This window comes from Dromiciops gliroides, chromosome 4 (assembly GCF_019393635.1).
Source record: "Dromiciops gliroides isolate mDroGli1 chromosome 4, mDroGli1.pri, whole genome shotgun sequence".
Classification (NCBI taxonomy): domain Eukaryota; kingdom Metazoa; phylum Chordata; class Mammalia; order Microbiotheria; family Microbiotheriidae; genus Dromiciops; species Dromiciops gliroides.
In genome coordinates, this window is record NC_057864.1 from 154585465 (window position 1) to 154607606 (window position 22142).

The 22142-nt window shown below is 37.6% G+C and overlaps 1 protein-coding gene across 1 annotated transcript; it reads right to left on the minus strand.

Moving 5' to 3' along the window:
* Positions 1–218: 218 nt before the first annotated feature.
* On the minus strand, positions 219–1148 carry LOC122725798 (olfactory receptor 10J1-like). Its single transcript, XM_043963115.1, has one exon. The coding sequence runs from the start codon at positions 1146–1148 to the stop codon at positions 219–221; it is 930 nt and encodes a 309-aa protein (XP_043819050.1).
* Positions 1149–22142: the final 20994 nt, after the last annotated feature.

A 22142-nucleotide genomic window follows, 5' to 3' on the forward strand; every position in this document is an offset into this window, starting at 1 on the left:
CTTCCAGAGAAAACTCTTCCATTAACAAAGTTCCCTTACTGCTCCCCCACCCCATTGTCTGAGATTGAATCCCTCTGCTTTTTCTTCCAATAAATATCCTCTTGCTGTTAGAGCTTGGCTCTAAGAACATGAATCTTAACAGTGACAATTAAGTACTGCTCTTGCTTTTAATCCATCTAGTGTGATGGTTAAGTACATCATGATAACAACAGGCAAATTTAGGGATGTTTTTTACCAACAGCTCGAAGCAAAGCATCCTTGACCTCTTTGTTCCTTAGGCTGTACACTACTGGGTTCAGCAGTGGGGTGATGACAGTATAAGTCACTGAAATCAATTGGTCCTGATCTCTGGTATTCTCTGACTTGGGCTTCAGATAGGCAATGGCGGCACAGCCATAGTGGACAATGACCACGGTGAGGTGAGAGGCACATGTGGCGAAGGCCTTCTGCCGACCCTCAGCAGAGGCAATTTTAAGAATGGTGGAAATAATGAGGACATACGAGATGAAAACCAAGCCCATAGGCACTAAAAGCACTAAGACACTGATTATTAGAGTTAAGATCTCATTGATGGTGGTATCAATGCAGGAAAGTTTCATCACAGGCCGGATATCACAGAAGAAGTGGGCCACTTCTATGCCACAAAATGGCAACCTGAACACAGAGGTCACCTGTGTCATTGCTACAATCAAACCAATGCTAAGTGCCCCCCACACCAGCAGGGCACACACCTTCCTATTCATGATGACTGTATACCTCAGTGGGTTGCAGATGGCCACATAGCGATCATACCCCATTGCTGTGAGCAGGAAACAGTTATTGATGCCAAAGGTGACAAAAAAGAACATTTGGGTAGCACAGCCTGGCAGGGAGATGGACTTATCCCTGCACACAAGGCTGAACAGCATCCGTGGGATAATGACTAATGAGTACAAAGTCTCAGAAGTAGACAACATGCTCAGGAAGAAGTACATAGGTGTGTGGAGGTGATGGTCAATTCGGATGATTATCACAATAATGATATTGCCAGCCAGGGTAAAAATGTACAGGACCAGGAAAACTACAAAGAGTGTGATCTGATTTTCCTGGAAACTGGAGAATCCTTGAAAAAAAAACTCACTCACCTCTGTGTGGTTATGTCTCTTCATTGAGTCACCTTCAGTTCTGAAGGGGAAGGGAACAGAGTTGAAGATTTCCTATCAAAAGAATTCTCATAACGATAAAAAATTCTCATAACTAAATGAGCTTCGGTCTTCTCTGTAATTGAGGGAGCATTTATTTCCTTGATACAGGAGAGATGGGTGTCTTTCTCAGGGAAATAACATGGGTTTTAATTAAAAGACGTGGGGCAAAAGTATAGCTTTGCTAATTACCTTAGTAACCTTGGGTAAGCCACTTCTTAAGCCCCTTCAATGTCATAAGACCGTGGACCTAGACCTAGAAGGGTTTCTACTAGTCAAACCTCCCTTCTTTTCTAGATAAGGAAGCTGAGCTACCTAGAGATTTTATAACTTGCCCAAAGTCAGAGAGGTAGTAAGCATCAGAGATGGGATTTGAACACAGAGTCACGGTTCTTTACCCTAAACCATGTTGCCTCTTATTATGTTAAAAAAAAAAAAAGTCCTGGAAGAGGTGATTTCTATGGCCCTTTTATATCTCTTCATCTCATAATTCTTTTGCTTTTCCTTCCTAAATTACAGCTTAGTTGAGCCCTGCTTGCAGAAATCCTCTTTGTAGCAATAGTCATCCCAATCAGTCACATACAACAATTTCTTGAGTTTCTCAGGGTTAGCATATTTTCTTCACTTACTTTTCACTATGTGTGCTTTGTTCATTCCCCACTCTGTGGATTTACTCATACAATTCCTCCCACCTGAAATAACCTTCTTTTCTTCCCCTACTTTTCCTAATTCTCCAAACACTAGTTCAAGTCCCATGTCATTTATGAAGTCTTCTCTGATTGATATCTCTATTCTTTGAACTCCTACTGTACTTTAAAAATTTCATTCTGAAGTTAAGAAAACAAGCATTTCCATAATAGAATAGAAAAAAGAGATTGCACATGAAATTGCAAAACTATTATGTACAACTTGCTATTTCATATATATATATATATATATATATATATATAAGTTATCCTGTAATTTCCCCACTTTTTTCCCTATCCTCTCCTACCCTAGAGATGGCTACCATTAGATACGTATATATATATATATATATAAAATCATTCTATACATACTTTTATTTATCAGCTATTTCTTGATGCAGATAATGCCTTCCTTCATATGTCCTTTGTAATTAATTTGTTTATTTATCATAGCCAAAATGACTTAGTCACTCAAAGTTGTTCTTAAAACAACATTTCTGGGGCAGCTTGGTGGTGCAGTGGATAAAGCACCGGCCCTGGATTCAGGAGGACCTGAGTTAAAATCCAGTGTCAGACACTTGACGCTTACTAGCTGCATGACTCTGGGCAAGTCACTTAGCCCTTATTGTCCCACAAAACAAACAAACAAACAACAAAAAGCCCCAAACAAACAATATTGCTGTTACTGTGATTTCAAATATTGAGGCAGAAAATGACAAATGTTGGGGGGATATTGAAAAATTGGAATACTAATTCACTGTTGGTGAAACTGTGAACTAATCTAACCTTTTTGGAGAGCAAGCTGGAATTATGCCCAAAGAGTTATTAAACTGCCTACACCCTTTGATCCTACTCTACTTACACAGCTTTGTACTTAACTATCTTTTAATTACTTCATATAGGTTAGTATTGTGGCTCTCCCTAGAGTATAGGCTTCTTGAAGGCCTTAGGCCATGTTGTGTATTTCTGTGTGTCCTCTATAGTGATTAGTACTGGGCTAGGTAGATTAGGATTTCAATAAAAGCTTCCACTCCTACTACCCTTGGCTTGTGATTGGTGGGTATTCATCTTATCTTGCTCTGGACAATATCTATCATGTTATCTCCATGTCATGTCTTTCCTATGCCTTTCAAACACACGTACACATACATGCATGCACACACATATACACTCTGCTGTATGACAGTGGATAGACCACTGGATTTGAAGTACAAGAAATCTGAATTCAAATCCTGCCTCAGACATTTCCTTAGCTATGTGACCCTGGGTAAGTCACTAAACCTCTGTCTGCCTTAGTTTCTGCATCCATAAAATTGTAATAATTATAGCATCTACCTCCCATAGTTATCGTAAGAATTGAATGAGATAATATATGTAAAATGCTTTGTAAACCTTAAAGTTCTATATCAGTGTTAACTATAGTTATTGAAACTTTCTCTCTCAGAATAGAGACCAAATCAGAACTACCATTCCTAGATATCTGGAAAGGACATGTCAATAATCTGTCCCATGACTTAGATCACCATTCCTTTTCACTTCTTCTTGGCCTCTCCCCCCAATTTTTGTTGTCTTCCTCTACCAGAATGTAAGATCCTTGAGGTCAGGGACTGTAATGTTTTCTTCCACTTGTATCCCCATTGCCTGGAACACAGGAAACACTTAAAGAATGTTTTTTTAAAAAATTAATTTATTAAATAATCAATTAATACCAACCTAGAGTTATCTAGTTTATACATAAATCCTCACCATATTATGCTTGTAAAAAGTCATCTAGTCTTTGTGTAATCATATTCATAGGTGGCCCTTACTCCCTATGGTAGCTTATTACATTTGGAGATAGGTATAAGTGCTAGGAACTCCTTCCCTATATTCATCTGAAGTTTGCCTTTCTATTGCTGCTACCTCCTAGTCTTAGTTCTCTCTTCTGAGTGGAGAACTAAGCAAAATATGGCTAATCCCTTTTCCATGAAGCAACTCATCATATATTTGAAGATTGTAGCTAAATCCTTCCATTAGTGTTTCCTCCTTCAGTCTAAACATTCTCTGTTTCTTAACCATTTTTCATGTGACATAAGTATACTTCACCAGGAAGATAACCCTTCTTTATACAAGTTCCAGCTTGCCAATGTCTCCTTAAATGTTCCTCTGAAAACCATACTGTAGATGAGGTAACTAGGTGGTGATGTGAATAGAGTGCTGGGCTTGTAGTTGGGAAAACCTGAGTTTAAAGCTGAGCCCAGATGCTTAATCACTGTGTGACTCTGGACAGGTCACTTTATGTCTCTCAGCCTCAGTTTCTTTGTCTATTAGATGGGGGTAGTAATAGCACCCATTTTACAAGGTTGTTATGAAGATCAGATGAGATACTATGTGAAAAACATTTTGCAAACCTTAATGCATTATATAATGCGATGATGGTGGTGGTGGTGGTGGTGGTGGTGGTGGTGGTGGTGGTGATGATATCTGGCCAGGGCAGAAGACTGTGGGATGATTATCTCTCTCATATTTACTGATTTTATTGATAACATCATGTTCCTGTAGTCTTCTTTTTCATATGACCAACAATGAAAGTTAAGATACTTTCTTCAGTTCTCATGACTTCTAAAACCTTTCCATAGTTGTAATATGCACAAGAGATAATGCAGTTTCAGCTATTATCATGATCCAAGACATCAATGACCCCAATGAAGTAAGAATTCAATGACTAATATCAGAGAAGGCTAATCCTTAATCCCCTACTTTTACCTCTGCTTTATGACTCAACAACCTTAGGCAAAGCTACACCAGCTAATTCACAGGGTTATAACAGAGTTCAAATCTTTTTTCTTCAACTCCCTCCTCCTACTGCTACAGAAAACTAGAAAACAGAATCTTGCTCTGACTGGCACTATAGTAGTGTCAAAAGTACTCTGTGCTACAACAGTGTTCAGCCAGAGAACTGGGGAGTAAAGAGAACTAGGGTAGAAAAACAGAGAATGTGTGGAACCACCAGGATTGTAAAAACCCCCAAATCCATCTAAGGCAAATGATAAGGTTACTTAGGACAGATATTACAGCCTGTAAATTATGAATTGCCCAGTGTTAGAGGAAGCTGAGCCAACTCTAAGGTCTAGCTCCCAGAGAAACCATCATCAAAAGGGAAGAAACCAGAAAGTGAGCAATAAGTTAATACAAACAAAAAAGAATGAAGTTACTCAAGATCTTAGGAGAGAGAACTCTTAGTTAAAGATTCTGAACATAAGCAAGTAAGTCAAAAGAGAAGATACTAATAAAAGAAGAGTATATGGCCTCCAGAAAAGTTGAATGAGTCCAGATATATCTGAATAAATATTGCAAGACAAAGAAGAATAAATCAGCACCTGAGATTCTGAAGAGAGCACATGGAACACGGTAGGGTATTCCAAAATGGTTTAAAAGAGGAACGATAATTGTGAAAGCAGAATTTATGGTCTGCATAGTGGAAATATGAATCCACTATGGCAAGTCTTACCAAAGAAATAGAAGAAAAAATAATTGATTAGGAATAGAACTACTACAAATAAATAAGGGACAATCTGGAAGAAGAAAAGCAAAAAGCAATAACTTTCAAAGAAAACATGATCGGGGGGCAGCTAGGTTGCGCAGTGGATAAAGCACCGGCCCTGGATTCAGGAGTACCTGAGTTCAAATCCGGCCTCAGACACTTGACACTTACTAGCTGTGTGACCCCGGGCAAGTCACTTAACCCCCATTGCCCCGCAAAAAAAAAGAAAAAGAAAAAAAAGAAAAAAAAAAGAAAAAAGAAAACATGATCTCCAAATAAAGCAAAAGGTATTACTCTCAAAGACAGGATGCACAGAGAAAACTTAAGGATTTAATTTGTTGTCTCACATAGGAACACAAGTCAAAAAACATGAACATTAAAAAAAAACATGAACATCAAAATGCAAGAAATAATACATATAAGAAAATTGCCCAGAAACCATGAAAACAAAGTGCCTCTGAAAAGAATCCACATTAGCTCCAGGAAAACAAAAACAAAAACAAAAATCTATCCTGAAAATTCTAAGACATATGGTTGAATTTAACAATTACAATGACAAACAAAAAAATCTTCAAGTGATCAGGGGAAAGACCTTCAAAAATAAAGAAAATTAGAATATTAGAAAAGTAAACTATTCTGCAGCCACCAGTAACCACAAGAATGGATAGGACAATGTAAAGGCGCTCAAAATGAAAACTAAGATCACATACTTTGACAATCTGAGCCTAACTATTAATGAAAAAGATGGATATTTAATGAAAGAAGGTGTTCAAAGCATTCCTAGAAATAAAACCAGTCCTGAAGATATTATTTGCTTTTCAAACTCTCCATGCAATATAAATATAAGAAAGGTAAACAAATATTGCAACTAAGAACAAAAGCAAAAGCATACCAATGGAGAGATGATTAAGAGATTACTTTTGAGGCAGCTAGGTGGTGTAGTGGATAAAGCACTGGCCCTAGATTCAGGAGGACCTGAGTTCAAATCTGGCCTCAGACACTTGACACTAGCTGTGTGACCCTGGGCAAGTCACTTAACCCTCATTGCCCTGCCCCCCAAAATTACATTCTAAAATTATACTAAGAGACAAGAGTGAAAGCAGAAGTCACATAGAATTAGTATGGATAAATAGGCCCGAAGTATCAGGAATAAACCTCACAACACCTTGCCTACAGGTGCTTATAGGTGAATCAATGTTTTTGTGTAACTAAATTATAGAATGTGAGGACACATAAAAGGGGATAGAGAGGAAGAAGATAAAAAGAAATGTGTGATGTGCCTTAATCAAATCAGATATTAGCTCTAAGGAGAAGAGGGACTATAAAAGAATTGGCAGGGTTTGAAATATGGGAAAAAAAGGGGGAAGATTTGTTTAAATGATGGGATGGGGTACTATTGAAGAATATTCCAATGGAGGAAGAAAGTTATTCTATAAAGGGAGTCGGGGATCTTATAATGGGTATAACCTGCAGGAATTTGGTGCCTATAGAGACTACTCATCTTGGCTCAGGAGAAGAGGAATCAGTATTCCTAGTAGCAACTGAAACAAAAGAGATTATGGAAGAAATTTCATGGCAAAGGGGAAAAAATGACAGTTGTAAGGGCAAAAGTCAATAATGAACTGGACACACATAACATAAAAAATAGATAAATGAGGGAATTACATTATACTGAAAAGAACCATAGACAATGAACCTTAATCAATATTAAACTTATATACTTCAATTATTGTAGTATGTAAATTCATAAGGAAAAAAATTAATTGGATTATAAGAAGATATAAGAGGTATTACAATAGTGGCAGGAGATTTCAATATCCCTATCTCACTTTTTGACTATACAAACAGAAAAGATAACCAAAAGTGAAAAAATAAAATTGATCAAATTGCTAGAGAAACAAGAACTAAACACTTATGGCACCTTTTAAAACAGGGCTGCTAAAGAATATACATTTTTTTCATCACCACATAGAATTTTCACAAAAGTTGACCATATATTAGGGCATAGAGACATTGCAAAGAAAAATAAAAGGGAAAGAATAGTAAATAGATCCTTTACAAACCATAATGCAAAAGAGAAAAAAAAAAGCACTTCAGGGAGCATAAACCAGAGACAGAAACTTAACAATGAAAAAATGAGTGGATTGAAAAACAAATCATAGAAACAATAAATAATTTTATAAGAGAAAATGTTAATGAAACAACATACCAATATTTCTGGGATGCTGCACAAACAGCCTTTAGGGGAAATATCATATCCCTGCAAATAAACAACAACATAGAAAAAGAGAGTATTAATGAACTGAGTATACATTTAAAAATTGGAAAGCCAATAATCAAACCTAAAATAAGCAGAAAAGAAGAAATATTAAAATTAAAAGAGAAATAGATAAACTAGAAAAACTATAGAAATAATAAATAAAATTAAAAGCTTTATAACTTGCAAGTTTGGTACCCAGGGCAAGCAGCATGAATGTGTTTTTAATTAACTTCATAAATCATGATATTGAAATACTCAAATGGATCTGTAATGCCATAAATTTGGCAGTTCTCTTCAATGATACAGTTTTCAACTCATGTATTCCTGACCATCCTATGCACCTCTTATTCATGTACTTCCATAAGTCCACTTAATACTGAGTAATTAATAATGTAAATGCACATTCAAATATTTATACAGATACATGTTGTAGATATGTATGTGCATTCACACATATATAACATACGTGTACATACAGATATATGTTATATTTTGTCCAAACTTTTATCATTGTGGAGGAATTCTAGGGTGGTAACTCTCTCCCATTTGTAGATGAACAACTAGTCTACAAATTAAGGTCTTAGTCACCTAGGACACCAAAGAATTAAATAACTTTCTCATGGTCATACAGTTAGCACATGTCAAAAATACAGTTGAACACCAGTCTTCCTGACTCTATGGGCAGCCCTCATTGAAAACTATCCAGTATACCAAGTTGCCTCATCATTTTCACATGGGGGAGAATTAATTACTATAATAGTTCACAGATGTTATTAACAATAGGAGATTCCAATTTTAACCACTTATTCTAGTTAACTGGCTCATAAACTCAGTTGTTTCTACTGTCCAAACTCCTGCTCTCTCTTGATTTCTAAATTCTAGGACAAAGCTCTGTCTGCCCACATACCTTTCATTATCATTCTGACAAACCATGTCCAAACATAACTTATTCAGAATTGAGAAGTGTTTATTGTTCAGGTAACCTTGTGATAGCATTTAAATATTTTGCTAAATGTGATCGTTTATGTAAGATGATATGGAGAGAATATGGATGTTACTTGCTTGAATCAAGCAGAAATGCAGCATGAATTTCGGAAAAGCACACTGGATTTGGAGTCAGAGGCCTGGTGGGAGTAGTGACTGCCATTTACTAGCTACATGATCTTGATTTCTCCCATTCTGTAGTTCCTTATCTGTAAAATGGTAGTAATGGTAGTATAATGGTAGTAAAATGCTACCTGCTTCATAGTGTTATTGTGAGCAAAATCCTTTTAAAACTTTGAGTATTATGTAAGAGTATGCTTTAATTAGTAGGAAAGTCATGCTATGCAGAAATAAATTGTGCACGTATGTGAGATTATTTGTTTTACTGAAGGATTTATTATGTTGCTGTTGTTCAGTCATTTCAGTCGTGTCCAACTCTTTGTGACCCCATTTAGTGTTTTCTTGGCCAAGACACTAGAGTGGTTTGCCATTTCCTTCTCCAGCTCATTTTACAGATGAGAAAACTGAAACAAACAGGGTTAAGTGACTTGCCCAGGGTCACATATCTAGTTAGTATCTGAGGACATATTTGAATTCAGTTCTTCCTGACTATAGACCTGGTCCTCTATCCACTGTACCATCTGACTGTCATCAATGGATTTATTATAGGGTTCTTTTCAATTATGAAATCCCCAGTGAAATTTTAGAACAGGGATTTTATTTGTGCATTTGCAAATTTTCAGAAATACGTTTAGTGTTTATCTCTATTGAAGTTTTACCCTGATGTCTTCATGGCATGGAAATGGTTCCTGGTTCTTGAAATGTATGATAGCAGAAGGTAAACCCTGTATGATCCTATGAATCTGGAAAGACTTTGAAAATGTGCTCCTTGTGTGGTAAGCAATCTGAGTATCAGATCACAGAGGTTTGTAACCAGAGGTCAAAATCACCTTAGCAGGTGATTGATTTTTTTTTTCAGGCATGACGAATCATGAAGCCTCCATTGATTTTTGAGAGGGCTTGTGCTCTGCAGATGCAGGGGAGGGGGGAATAACCAAACCAAGGAAATCACAGATCCTTGAAGCATGGAAGCATCCACTCTATGAAGTGAGGTCAGAGGGAGGTGTCCAGACTAGGGAGGGTGTGGAGGATAGCAGAGGGCATATACGCTTAAGATGTCATCAAATATGAAGAGACTGCTGGAATTTAGACAACTATATCCCATTCTAATTCATCAGTCACTTTCACTCTGGAAGAGTGAAAAATGAAACAAGCAATAAAAAATTGTTTTTTCCCTTTAAAAAAAAGATGTAATCAAATAGGTTTAGGTTAGACATCAAGAAGAATTGTCTGATGAAACTTGCTTGAAACTAGAATCGATGATAAGGGGTCATGGTTTTTCCATCTTGATAACTTTGAATCCCAAATACTTAAAAAATCTCACTTATCTTTGCTTTCAGTTAATTGCCATCCTCATTCTTTTGTTTGTACCTTTCTCAGTGAGATTCAACTTCATATTATAACTATTTGTAGGAGACAGCACAGTAGATAGAAGCTCTGGACCTCAAATTCGAATGACTTGTGCTCAAATCTAGCCTCAAATAATTATTCATGTGACCATGGGGAAGTCACTTAATTTCTGGTTGCCTCAGTTTCCTCAACTGTAAAAAGGGAATAATAATAATAGAACTTACCTTACAGGGTTGTTGTGAGGATTGAATGAGGTAATATTTTTAAAAAGCAATTAACATGGTACCTGGCACATAGTGGGTACTATATAAAAACTTATTTCTTTTCCCCTTACTTGTCTTATCTTCCTTACTAAAAACTCTAAGCTACTTAGGGTAGAATCTGTTTTATCTAGGCTAGATATTTTCCCTAGTACTTAGTCCAGGGTTTTGCACACAGTAGGCATTTAAGGTAATTAGGCACTAGGGGCAGGTCATTGGTGCAGTGGATAGAGCACCTTGGCCTGGAGTCAGGAAGATCTGAGTTCAAATATGTTCTCAAATACTTTCTTAGTTGTGTGACCCTGGGCAAGTCACTTAAGGGCCTTTTGCCTCAGGTCTTCATTTGTAAAATGGGGATGTACTGGAGAAGAAAATGGCAAATTTCTCCAGTATCTTTAACAAGAAAACCCCATGGATCAAGTCCATGGGATCATGTAGAGTAGGATGCTACTGAAGGACTGAACAAGAGCAACAAGGCACTTAATAAATGTTCATTGTAGGATCATATATTTAGATTTGGAAGGGACCCAGAAAACTCATTTAGTCCAACTCCTTTTACAGATGAGGAAACTGGGACCCAGAGGATTTAAGTGACTTACCCATGATCACATGGCTAGTGAAGGCAGAATTTAAAACCATGTCTTCCTGACTCCAAATCCAGGATTCTATCCATGATAGCTGGATGCCTCTCTTGTCTCTCATTGAATTGTATTATATTGTGTTGTGTTGTACTGTGTTTTGTTGTACTGCATTGTATTCTATTTACAAGTTGTTATCCCTGGAAGATTTTTAACCCAAGCTAGAGTTACATTTGTCTGTGCTTTATAAGATAGAATCATATCTGGAAATGGAGGACAGATAAAACAACCTGTGTAGTATCCCTCCCAACCTCCTAAATTTACTATTTTTCAGAAGGAAGTATAGTTTGGGAGAATTACAGAAGAAAATAAGACAAGAGACCTATAGGTGGAATTTAGAGTACTTACCTCAAATTGATAAATCATTTCCCAGTATATTTATAACAAATCCCCATTTTATTTCTCATCTTAAAGTATCACAATTTGCCAGGCAGTTCAGTTAGAGCCTGGGTTTAGGAGAGGGACAAAGGGATGGCAACATTACTGGGGCCCTGGCCAGAGAGCTCCAAATACAGTGAATTGGCTGGAAGGCAATACAGGCTTCTTTAGGAATCTGATCAGCCCATCTCTCTCCAGTGATTGGCCAGGACTTGGAATGAAAGTCATAGAGAATGAGTCACTAACTATAGTCTCTTTGTAGAAAAGAGGCCTTTAAACTCTGAGAATAGTAAGTGGAGTTCCCTGAGGAGGAGCTAGTGGGGGTCCTGGGCACATTCTCTGAAGAGGTATTGAGAGTCACCCAGGGGCCAAGAGGAGTCTGAATCCAAACACCTAGTTCCTCAGGGAGCTCATTATAATTCCCCATATTCTATGATTAATGTGAAGGAAGCCTTTGAGCACTTTCATCCCAGGCAGGAGCTCCCTTAGAAGGAATTTGTGTTAAAAAGTGAAATTCTAGTTTTAATGAACAGATTCTATTTTTCCAGAGAATTGTGGCTTGGAATTTGACGTTTGTAAATTTCAGATAATCTCTAGGAGAGGAAGGCTTTCTGGAATCCCAGGAAGCTCCTTTGTAGCTTGGTATCAAAGGGAATTATGCTACCTGGGAGTAACCTTACAAAAGGCAAAGTTCATCTGAATTAAATTTAAAACACAGAGGCAGCTAGGTAGTGCAGTAGATAAAGCATGGCCCTGAATTCAGGAGGACCTGAGTTCAAATGTGGCCTCAGACACTTGACACTTACTAGCTGTATGACCATGGGCAAGTCACTTAACCCTCATTGCCCCACAAAAAAAAATTAGAATTAAAAATCCATTTTAATCAACCACCTAGTGTGTACAAAGCCATGTGCTAGGTGCTGGAAGATACAGGGTTTAGCTAAGGCATTGCCCCTGGTCTTACAGAATTTATAGTCTGACACTATGATATGGACATGAAAAGCTATAAAGCAAAATATCTCACAACCACTGAAAATATGAAATAAATGTCATGCAGTTCTTCTACTACATACACTTTTCCATTCTTCTTAATTCTACTGCCTTCCCTCTGTTGTTTCCTATTGTGTATATGCATACACACAGACACACACACACAGACACACACACAGACACACAGACACACAGACACACACAGACACACACACAGACACACACACACACACATATATATATATATATATATAGTTTGTAGATAGGAGCTTTCACATTGTCTATATATATTGTCTATATATATATATATATATATATATATATATATATATATATATATATATATATATATATAGTTTGTAGATAGGAGCTTTCACATTGTCTCCCCCTTTAGATTTTGAACTCTTTGAGGGCAAAGATTGTCTTTTGCTTTTCTTCAAAAAATTTAGCATAGTGCCTGACATATAGTAGGCACTTAATAAATGTGAATTAAATGATTTACTATTTCTTCTGACATTCCCTTCAATAGGGATTATCACTGGTTACAATGGAGGATTATAGACTTTGGTCATTCACTCATTTGTTAAATAAACATTTATTAAGTGAATATAATGTGCAAGGCTCTGTGTAAGATACTGAGAGAGATTCAAAAAGAAATAAGCCATAGTAACTGACCTAAAAATAATTGTAACTGAATGACTTGACTATTCTCAATGATACAATGATCCAAGACAATCCCAAAGGAATATCAATGAAATGTACTATCCACCTCCAAAGAAAGAACTGATATTGATGGAACAGACTGAAGCATACTATTTTTCACTTTCTTTCATTTTTTTCTTTTAATCAAGTTTTCTTGTACAAAATGACAAATATGGTAGTGTTTTACATAATCATACATGTATAACCCATATCTGATTGTCACCTTGGGGATGGAGGTGGGGAGGGAGGGAAAGAAGGATAAAAATTAGAGCCCCAAACTACAAATAAAAATGTTTATTACAAAAAAAAGAATAATTGTAATCTTACAAAGGTTACAATTTAGTAAGGGAGATATGACACACATACATATATGAATTGAAGAAGGATAAGTGATCTTGTCAGCTTGAGGAATTTCTATCCTACAGATCACAACCCATCTATAACTTAGTTGATAAGTTATATGAGGCACATGAAAGTTAAGTGACAACTAGGATCACATATCAATTAGACATCAGATTCTGAATTTGAACTCAGGTCTTTCTGACTCCAAACCTGGCATATTATTTTCTACACCATACTGCCTCTCTGAGACATGAACACAAATGATTATGTGATACCTAGTTAAGCTTGCAGGGCAGGTTTCTGAGAAAAGACTACCCTACTTTCAAGCTATTTTTGATCCAAAAGCACTGAAACTATAGCTTACAAGCCTCCACTGAAGCATTTACTTCAGTGTTTACTTATTATTCAGCCAGAATACACAACTGGTTAAAAGCAAAAGCATATTTATGAAGTGGCATAGGAAAGAATGAAAGCAAGTGAAAAAGCACATTTTCCATATAAACCTGGGACACACTCTCACTGTAAATACACACAGTATCAATAGGAAGTGTGAACTTATATGGAACAAGAGTTGAGAAGAACATTTGGGGCCTGGACACACTCATGTAGGGGCAAACACATATCCTGAAGATAAAGCCCGGTGTATTAAATAGGGCACTGGACTTGGAGGCAAGAGGATCTAGGTTCTAATACTGCCTTAGACATTTACTAAATCACTGATAGTTGTGTGATTGTGGACAAGTCACCTATTTTCTCTGTGCTTCAGTTTCCTCACCTAAAATTGAAGAGCAGGGCCCTTGATGGCCTCTAAAGTTCCTTCCAAGTCTAAATCTTTATTCTATGATCCTTTGTAGGAAATATGTGTAGTCAGGTATACTCATGGAGGGACAATTCACATTGTAGATGCTGCAGGGTTGCAGCATCTCCTAATAGAGACTAAATCCCATGGGGATGTTGTTAACCTACCTGAAATTGTTCCTCAATGAATAATAAGCTCCCATCTCCCTTAAAACCTTCCCATCCCAGTGATTCTGAACAGTCAGCTATCATCATTCAAACTTCATTCTCCAATTGCCAATTCTAGGCTTTCCCTCTACTACGATTGCTCTGTAACCTCTGAGTAAATTCTGGCATTCTTTGAGGTTCACTCAACCCATATCTACCACCAAATTAAAATTCTAGTAGCCGTTATCTATTAAGCTCCAGAACATTCCCTTTCTTTCCTCTATGAATTCAGTACTTGGGCACAGTCATTCTGTCCCATCTCCTGGCTTCATAACAGGGGATGTCAACATACGTAATGATACTTACTCAAACACTCTAATCTCAAAAATCCTCATTTTACTAATTTCATTTGATCTTGTCTCCCACCCTACTTCATTCCCACATAATGATGCTCACATCATTGATCTTGACATCACCACTCACAAATGTACCACTTTCATGTTCATGACTCTCCTCATCTCATCAGCATCAGTTGTCCTTCTGTCTTTCCTCAAAGCCCTCACGATCTCTGTGCTCACTGTGGCCTCCAATTCCTTGATCCCTCAGTTCTTTCATAGGCCATCACCCCTGCACTGGTTACAGCCTCCTCTTTTCCCTATCTTATCCCCCTAGTGAACTAGTTCAACTCTCTGTTGTCCTCTTCTTTCCAGTCCCTTCTTCCCTTTTCCTGTCATTGATCTTTCCCAGCCAAAGCACCCTTGGATTAATTCCACAATCTGCTGTCCTCACTCCTCATGTGCTGCTGAAAAAAGGTGGAGAAAAATCATGAAACCATTCTGCCTGGATCCATTACAAATTTGTTATATAACCTCAACTAGGTCCTCACTGTGCCAAGACAATCCTTTTATACTTCCCTAATTAACTCGCTATTCCACTCAGCACAGTGATTTTTACAAACCTTAGCCATCCCTTCTCTAACCTTCCATGGCTCCCCTCTCCTCTCAGTTGAGATTCTTGCCTTATATTCCACTAAAACAAATTGAAGCCATTCACCAAGATTGCCTTCTTCCTTTCTCCTCATCTTTTATCACCCAGATGCCTTTTTTTTTTAAATTTAAAAAAAAAATTTTGCAGGGCAATGAGGGTTAAGTGACTTGCCTAGGGTCACACAGCTAGTTAAGTGTCAAGTGTCTGAGGCTGGATTTGAACTCAGGTACTCCTGAATCCAAGGCCAGTGCTTTATCCACTGCGCCACCTAGCTGCCCCCTACCCAGATGCCTTTTGCCATTATCTCCTCCTTTACTGCTTTTTTCATGAAAAGGTAGCATTCTTTTTGGTCAAGGCTAAGCCCTTTACATGCAGAAGTGATCCCATTCTGTCCCATCTTCTTTAACAGTTTGCTCCCTTTATTATACTCACTCTCACTGTTTTGTCAATTTCTCTTTGCTTACTGGCTGCTTCCCTGTCGCCTACAAAAACACGCATGTCTCTCTTATTCTCAAAAAATTTCTCATTTACTCCATCCACCTGTACTAATTTCATCCCATTTCTTTCCTTCCTTCTGTGGCAAAACTCCTTGAGAAGGCCATATACAATTCATGTCTCCATTTTCTTTTTTCTTACACTCTTATTAACTCTCTACAACTTGGCTTCCAACCTAATCATTCAACCCAAACCTCTCTGAATTTAGGAATGATCTCTTACTTGCCAAATCTAATGGTCTTCTTCCCAGTTCTTCTTTACCTCTCTATAGCCCTTGACACTGTTGAGCACCTTCTTCTCTTTGATATTTTCTTCTCCCTAAATTTCTGTGACACTCTTCTATCCTGGTTCTCCTACTTGTCTGTCAACTCATCAATCTCCTTTCAGCTCTCATGGATTCAATGATCATTTATATACTGATGATTCTTGGATCTACTTATCTAGCCCTAACCTTTTGGCTAATTTTCAGACTCACATCTCCAAATACCTTTTAGGCATAGCAAACTTGATGTCCCATAGACAGTTTAAATTCAATATGTCCAAAATGAAACTCATTATTCTTCTCCTCCCGAATCCTCTTCTGAACTTCCTTTTTACAGCTGAAGGCATCACTATTTCCCCAGTTACCCAGTTACCCAAGGGCTCATATCCTTGAGTCCTCAATATCTCTCAATTCCCATATTCAATCTATTATCAAGTCCTGCCAATTTTGCCTTGTAACACCTCTCATGTATACTCCCTTCTCTCCTTTGACACTGTCACCACCCTGATGAATGCCCTCATCACTTCATACCTGGACTATTGCAATGGCCCGCTGGTTGGTTCCCCTGCCACAAGTCTCTCCCAATTCCAGTCCATCCTATTCTTGACTATGAAAGCAATCTTCCTAAAGTACAGATATGACCATATCACCTTTCTCACCATTTAATAAACTCCAGAGGTTCCCTTTAGGATCAACTATATGGCATTCAAAGACATTAACCATCTGACTAGTCTTCATATGCCTATCTCAAATGAGATTATGTTTATGACATGCTTAGCTTAGTGCTTGGCACATAATAGGTACTATATAAATGCTATTGTTGATTATTATTATTTTGTTGTTGTTGTGCCTTACTCCTTGCCACATACTCTGCCAACCAGTGACACTGGCCTTCTTCCTTTTCCTCAAGCAAAATACCCCATCTCCTAGATCTGGGTATTTTCCCAGGCTATTCTCTATTCATGGAATTCTCTGCCTCCCCACCTACACCTCTTATCTTCTCTAGCTTCCTCTAAGTCTTACTATCTACAGGAAGCCTGTTCTAATCTCTATTCACTCTCGTGCCTTCCCTCTGTTGAATGTTTTCTCTTTATCATGTCCATACATAGTTATTTGCCTGTCATGTACTCAGATCGTGAGCTCCTTGTGACTAGGGACTGTCTTTTTCTTTGCTTTGTACCCCCAGTTCTTAGGACAGTGCCTGGCCCATAGCAGGTGCTTCATAAATGCTTAGTGACTGACAAATAACATTGTATTTCCTCTACTGGATGCTGCTCCACTGGCACTGCTTCACTGTATATTTTCCATCAGATGATACTCTGTTGGACCTTGTTACACTGACTGATCCCCTGAAAGGCACATACTTTCTACTGTAAGATTCCAGGCTTGGCCTCACTGATCATGTGGCTCAAGTTTCTTTTCCAGTTATTGGCTTTAATTATAATCGTTGACTGTAGTGCTATCTCTTCCCTATTACAGACTCATAGAATATGAGAGATGGAAGGGAACTCAAAAAAGTAGATTGTCATTCTTTTTGTAAAACTTCAAATTCATAAGATTTTTTGTAACTTTAATAAAATTCGTTACCTTTACTTCAGTAGTAGGACCAGTGACAACCCTCCTTGGGTAGAGGGTTAGGGTTCTCTCCCCACACACACACACACACACATTTTACTCAAAGTCTATTTGTTCCTTTCTAGATTCTGGCTAGAAGAATTTTCTGTCCCCATAAGGGGATTTTTTTATACAAGAATCCAAGATCATGAGGATACAGAGTATGCTCCTTTCCACTAGCTAATCCACTGGACTTTTCTGAATCAAACGTTTTTGTCCAAGTGCTTGGGTCTCTGTGTCAGAGATTTCATGATACCTTATGGTTCATATTATCTATGCTTCCCAATTTTAATCCATGATGGTTAGACCATGCCATGCAATTACATGTAGGAGTTAGTTACCTAATAACTACAAAAACAGTTCTGGGGTTTGAAGTTTCTTAATTCCTAAATTCTATAGCTCCTTTACTCTCCCATTTAGCCAAAGAGGCAAAGAAAAATCACAGAAACAAAGCCAACCTTAGGGAATAAAGCCAGTATCTCTCTTACTTTCTCAGACACATTCCTGGCTTTTAATATGGATATGGGAAGAGCCAAAGCCAAATGGGGCTTTGAGCTCACTCTTTCAACATGTGTGTGTAAAAGAGGCACAGAATACTATGAAGATTCCAAGAGTAGAAGCATCACTCTTGGCTAGGGTGTCATAGGAGGTGGCATTTGAGCTTGCCCCTGAATGATGGACAGAATTTCAAAAGAAAGGGATGGACTTAGAGAAGAATATATTTCTGGCACAGAAGACGCTTTAAGTCTAGTCAAAGGCACGGAGGTGAAAAATATAGGATACACTGGGGAGACAAATGGTCTGGTTTGACTACATGCAGAAGAATAGTGTGAGATAAGGCTAGAAAGATAGGTTAAAGTCACATTGTGAGGGGTCTGGGATGTATGCCAATGGACTTTTGAATTTTAATGATAATTCCATTCTTCAATAGCTAGATAAAGTCAAGAAGGGAACTACTATTCCAGGAATGATTAAGACCAATAAATAGGATCTTGTTGCTGAAGTAGAAATGACAGAAACCCTGGGAGGAAGTGACCATTTCAGAAATCATGATAGATGGGAAAGGGAGAAAACTTGGACATAATTCCTTTCAGATTCTCATGAGAGTTTGGGAAAGCAGATTTTAAAGGCTCAGAAAAAGGTTAGGATACTTTATTTCAAATTCTCTAGAGACATCCTAGAAAGGATGAGATGTTCTCAAAAAGAAAATTCTGATCATACAAATGATTCTAATTTGGGCAGAAAATATGACAAGCTTGTATAACCCAACTTTTACCCAAGATAGGAGGATTTGGGATGTTGCTACTTAAGTAGAGGGATATCTGACTCCTGAATGGTGGAGAGAATGATGAGCTATGTGCTGCATACCCATATAACAGCACAGGGCCTGAAGTCAGGAACACCTGAGTTCAAATTCATCATAAGACACTTATTAGCTGTGTGACCTTGGGAAAGACACTCAACAACTGCCTAACTCAATTATCTCAATTTTAAATTGGGGATGATAATAACACCTACCTACTACAGTTGTGAAGATCAAATGAGATGATATTCATAAAATCTTAGCACAATGTCTGCCACATAGTAAGGATCTAATAAAGGCTTGAATTAAAAAAAATGTCAGAGACTTACTGAGTTGGTTTGAGACTTCTTAGGAGAGGCAATCCTCAGCTCCTCCCCCACCCCAACCTCCATGTCCATGTGTGACCTTAGCTTTCCTCATATGTGAGGACCAGATCACATTTGTCAATACCACTTCAACCTTAGGCTATATATTTAGATAACCTATGTATGTTCATATATTTTATATGAGATATATGAATTATATACTCATTGGGAAATACAGCACTAATTTCTGGCTAGTTCTCTTGCAAGTATTTTCTTTTATAAGTCAACAAACATTTACTGAGTGTTTACTATGTGCTAAGCACTTTGCTAAGAAGTGGGGATACAATGAAAGGCAAAACCCACCCTTGTGCTTAATGAATTCACATTCTTATGTATACAAAACTATGCATAGTTAAGATATATAGAGAATAAATTGGAGGTGTTCTTAGAGGGGAGGGTGACTAGAAAAGGCTTTTTGCAGAAGGGAGGATTTGAGTTAAGCCTCGAAGGAAGCTAGAGAAACCAGGAATTTTACTTAGACATTTGTGAAGTTATGGATATTTTTCCCCTCTAGGGTGACCCAGTCTTTTCCTGAAAGATAGTCCTTAAGTAGCACTTTCAAATGAAATAACTCTGGGTTCATATATCTACCCTTAAATGGCCATATAGACTTACACTTTCATCTTTAAGTAGCGCTGTTTCCATTCCAGAAATTGCTTTTTTTTAAAAAAATCTTTTTCTGGTAGTTAGTAAGTTTTCTTTAAAGATGAAGATAATTTTATTTTTTTTACCTGATTGTTTCCTGGAACTGTTTATTAGAGAATGCTTCTTCTGAAATATTCTGGTTATTTTAATTTTTGAAGGAAAAAACTGGAATTATAATCAGCTTAACCAAACTAGCCTAGCTTCATTCCCTACCTGAGGTTAGCATGAAAATAAGGTTATGTAATTTGTCTATTGATGGATTTATTAATACGTTTTGTCTCTAAGCAAGTTTTCAGTGCTGCTGTATGCATTATTAAGGTCTATATATTGATGCATGAAAAAGTCATTGGTACTGTTTCATGATTTGAATTCATGTCTATTGCTGTGATATCTCATTGTTCAAGTACAGTATATTAATCTCACAGAACAATGTTGCTATGATATCGCACATATATTATTTGCATTAATATTTGAATATTAATGCAGTCACATTTGGAGTCATCTCCAAAAAAAAGATGAGAATTGAAATGATTGCATTGTATTGCTGCACATTTGCATTTGAAAAGCAGAGGTCTCCTAATAGCTAGAATAGACTTAGATCTTAAGAATGAAGACATTTTAGGCATAATGGGCAGAAAAATGAAAGAAAAAAAAGGCAGATGCTATCCTTGTAACTGTCCTCTCAAAACAATGATCACAGTGAGTCAACTTGCATTTATACAAGTGCCTATTTTATGCCAGGTACTTTATAAATATTATCTCATTTGAGTTTTGGATTGTCTTATTGTTCCTCTACAATTAAGGCCACTAACATTAAGGTAGTTGAGACAACTCAAGAAGTCTTTCTAGTCCCAACCTGATAATGTTGACCAGGGAGATAAACCTGAAGGATTGGCAGTAAGGAGTTATTCCTGGTAATTTAGTTTTTGTCCACCCAGTGAAGATAAATAATTGCTTGAAAGAGGAGGGGTACCTCTAATCACTGAACCTGTTTCTACAGGGAAAAATGTCTCAATTAAGTCTGGAATTGCAATTTTAACTCTAGGTTGGTCTGGGGCATTGTTCCCTGCAGTGGACAAATACTATGGACCCACAGTTGGAATCTGTTCTGGACAAAAATGATATCCCCAGGAGAACAGCAGAGGGAGTCTTGGATTGCACAAGCATCAGGGGCACTAAAACCATGGCATGAAATTAGGCCAGAAAAGAAGATCGACAGATTCAGAGAGATAGCTTCTGTTTTAGTGCAGAGCCACATTGTAACTATAGGCTGGCATTTGAAATTTCAATTCCTGTCAAAGTTCTTGAAGTTACTATTGACGGGATGATTCACAAGGGAAAATAATGATCACTGGTAGTCGATTTGCATTTCTATAGTGCCTACTTTGTGCCAGGTGCTTTATAAATATTGTCTCATTTGATCCTCATGACAATCCTGAGAAGCAGGGACTATTACGATATTCATTTTACAGCAGAGGAACTTGAGGCAGACAGAGATGAAGGGACATTCCCAGCTAGGAAGGATTAGAATTCTGGTCTTCCTCACTTCAGGCCCACCACTCTATCCAGTGCATCAGCAGCTGCTTCTATAAGGGGTCAAAAGAGAGAGAGGGATTGAAGATGATCATAATGTTTTGGCTTAGGTGCCTATTCTTTTTTTTTTTTCAAAATTTCTGGGTCACTTTGGAGGTTCACAGAAAATAACTGAAATGGATAATTAATCTGATTTCTTCATTCATATATTACTCTTTACATTTTTTTAGTGAGGCAATTGGGGTTAAATGACTTGCCCAGGGTCACACAGCTAGTAAGTGTTAAGTGTCTGAGGCTAGATTTGAACTCAGGTACTCCTGACTCCAGGGCCGGTGCTCTATCCACTGTGCCACCTAGCTGCCCCTACTCTTTACATTTCACACAGATAGTCTTCTAAATGGGTAGCTAACATGCACATTCAGAGAATAAACAGGTGACAACATATAGAATTTATACCTTTTAATGAAATTTATTGTTAGACATTTGTAGAGAGTAAAGATCTTACGAAGACTGGAGATGAGATGAGCTGCTTTTCTGGTCTGGAACGTGAGCTGGATCATTCATAGGTAGCAAATAGGC

What these genes read in the sequence shown, in the direction of transcription:
- LOC122725798 (XM_043963115.1), bottom strand. Translation starts at nt 1,148, where the DNA reads ATGAAGAGACATAACCACACAGAGGTGAGTGAGTTTTTTTTTCAAGGA.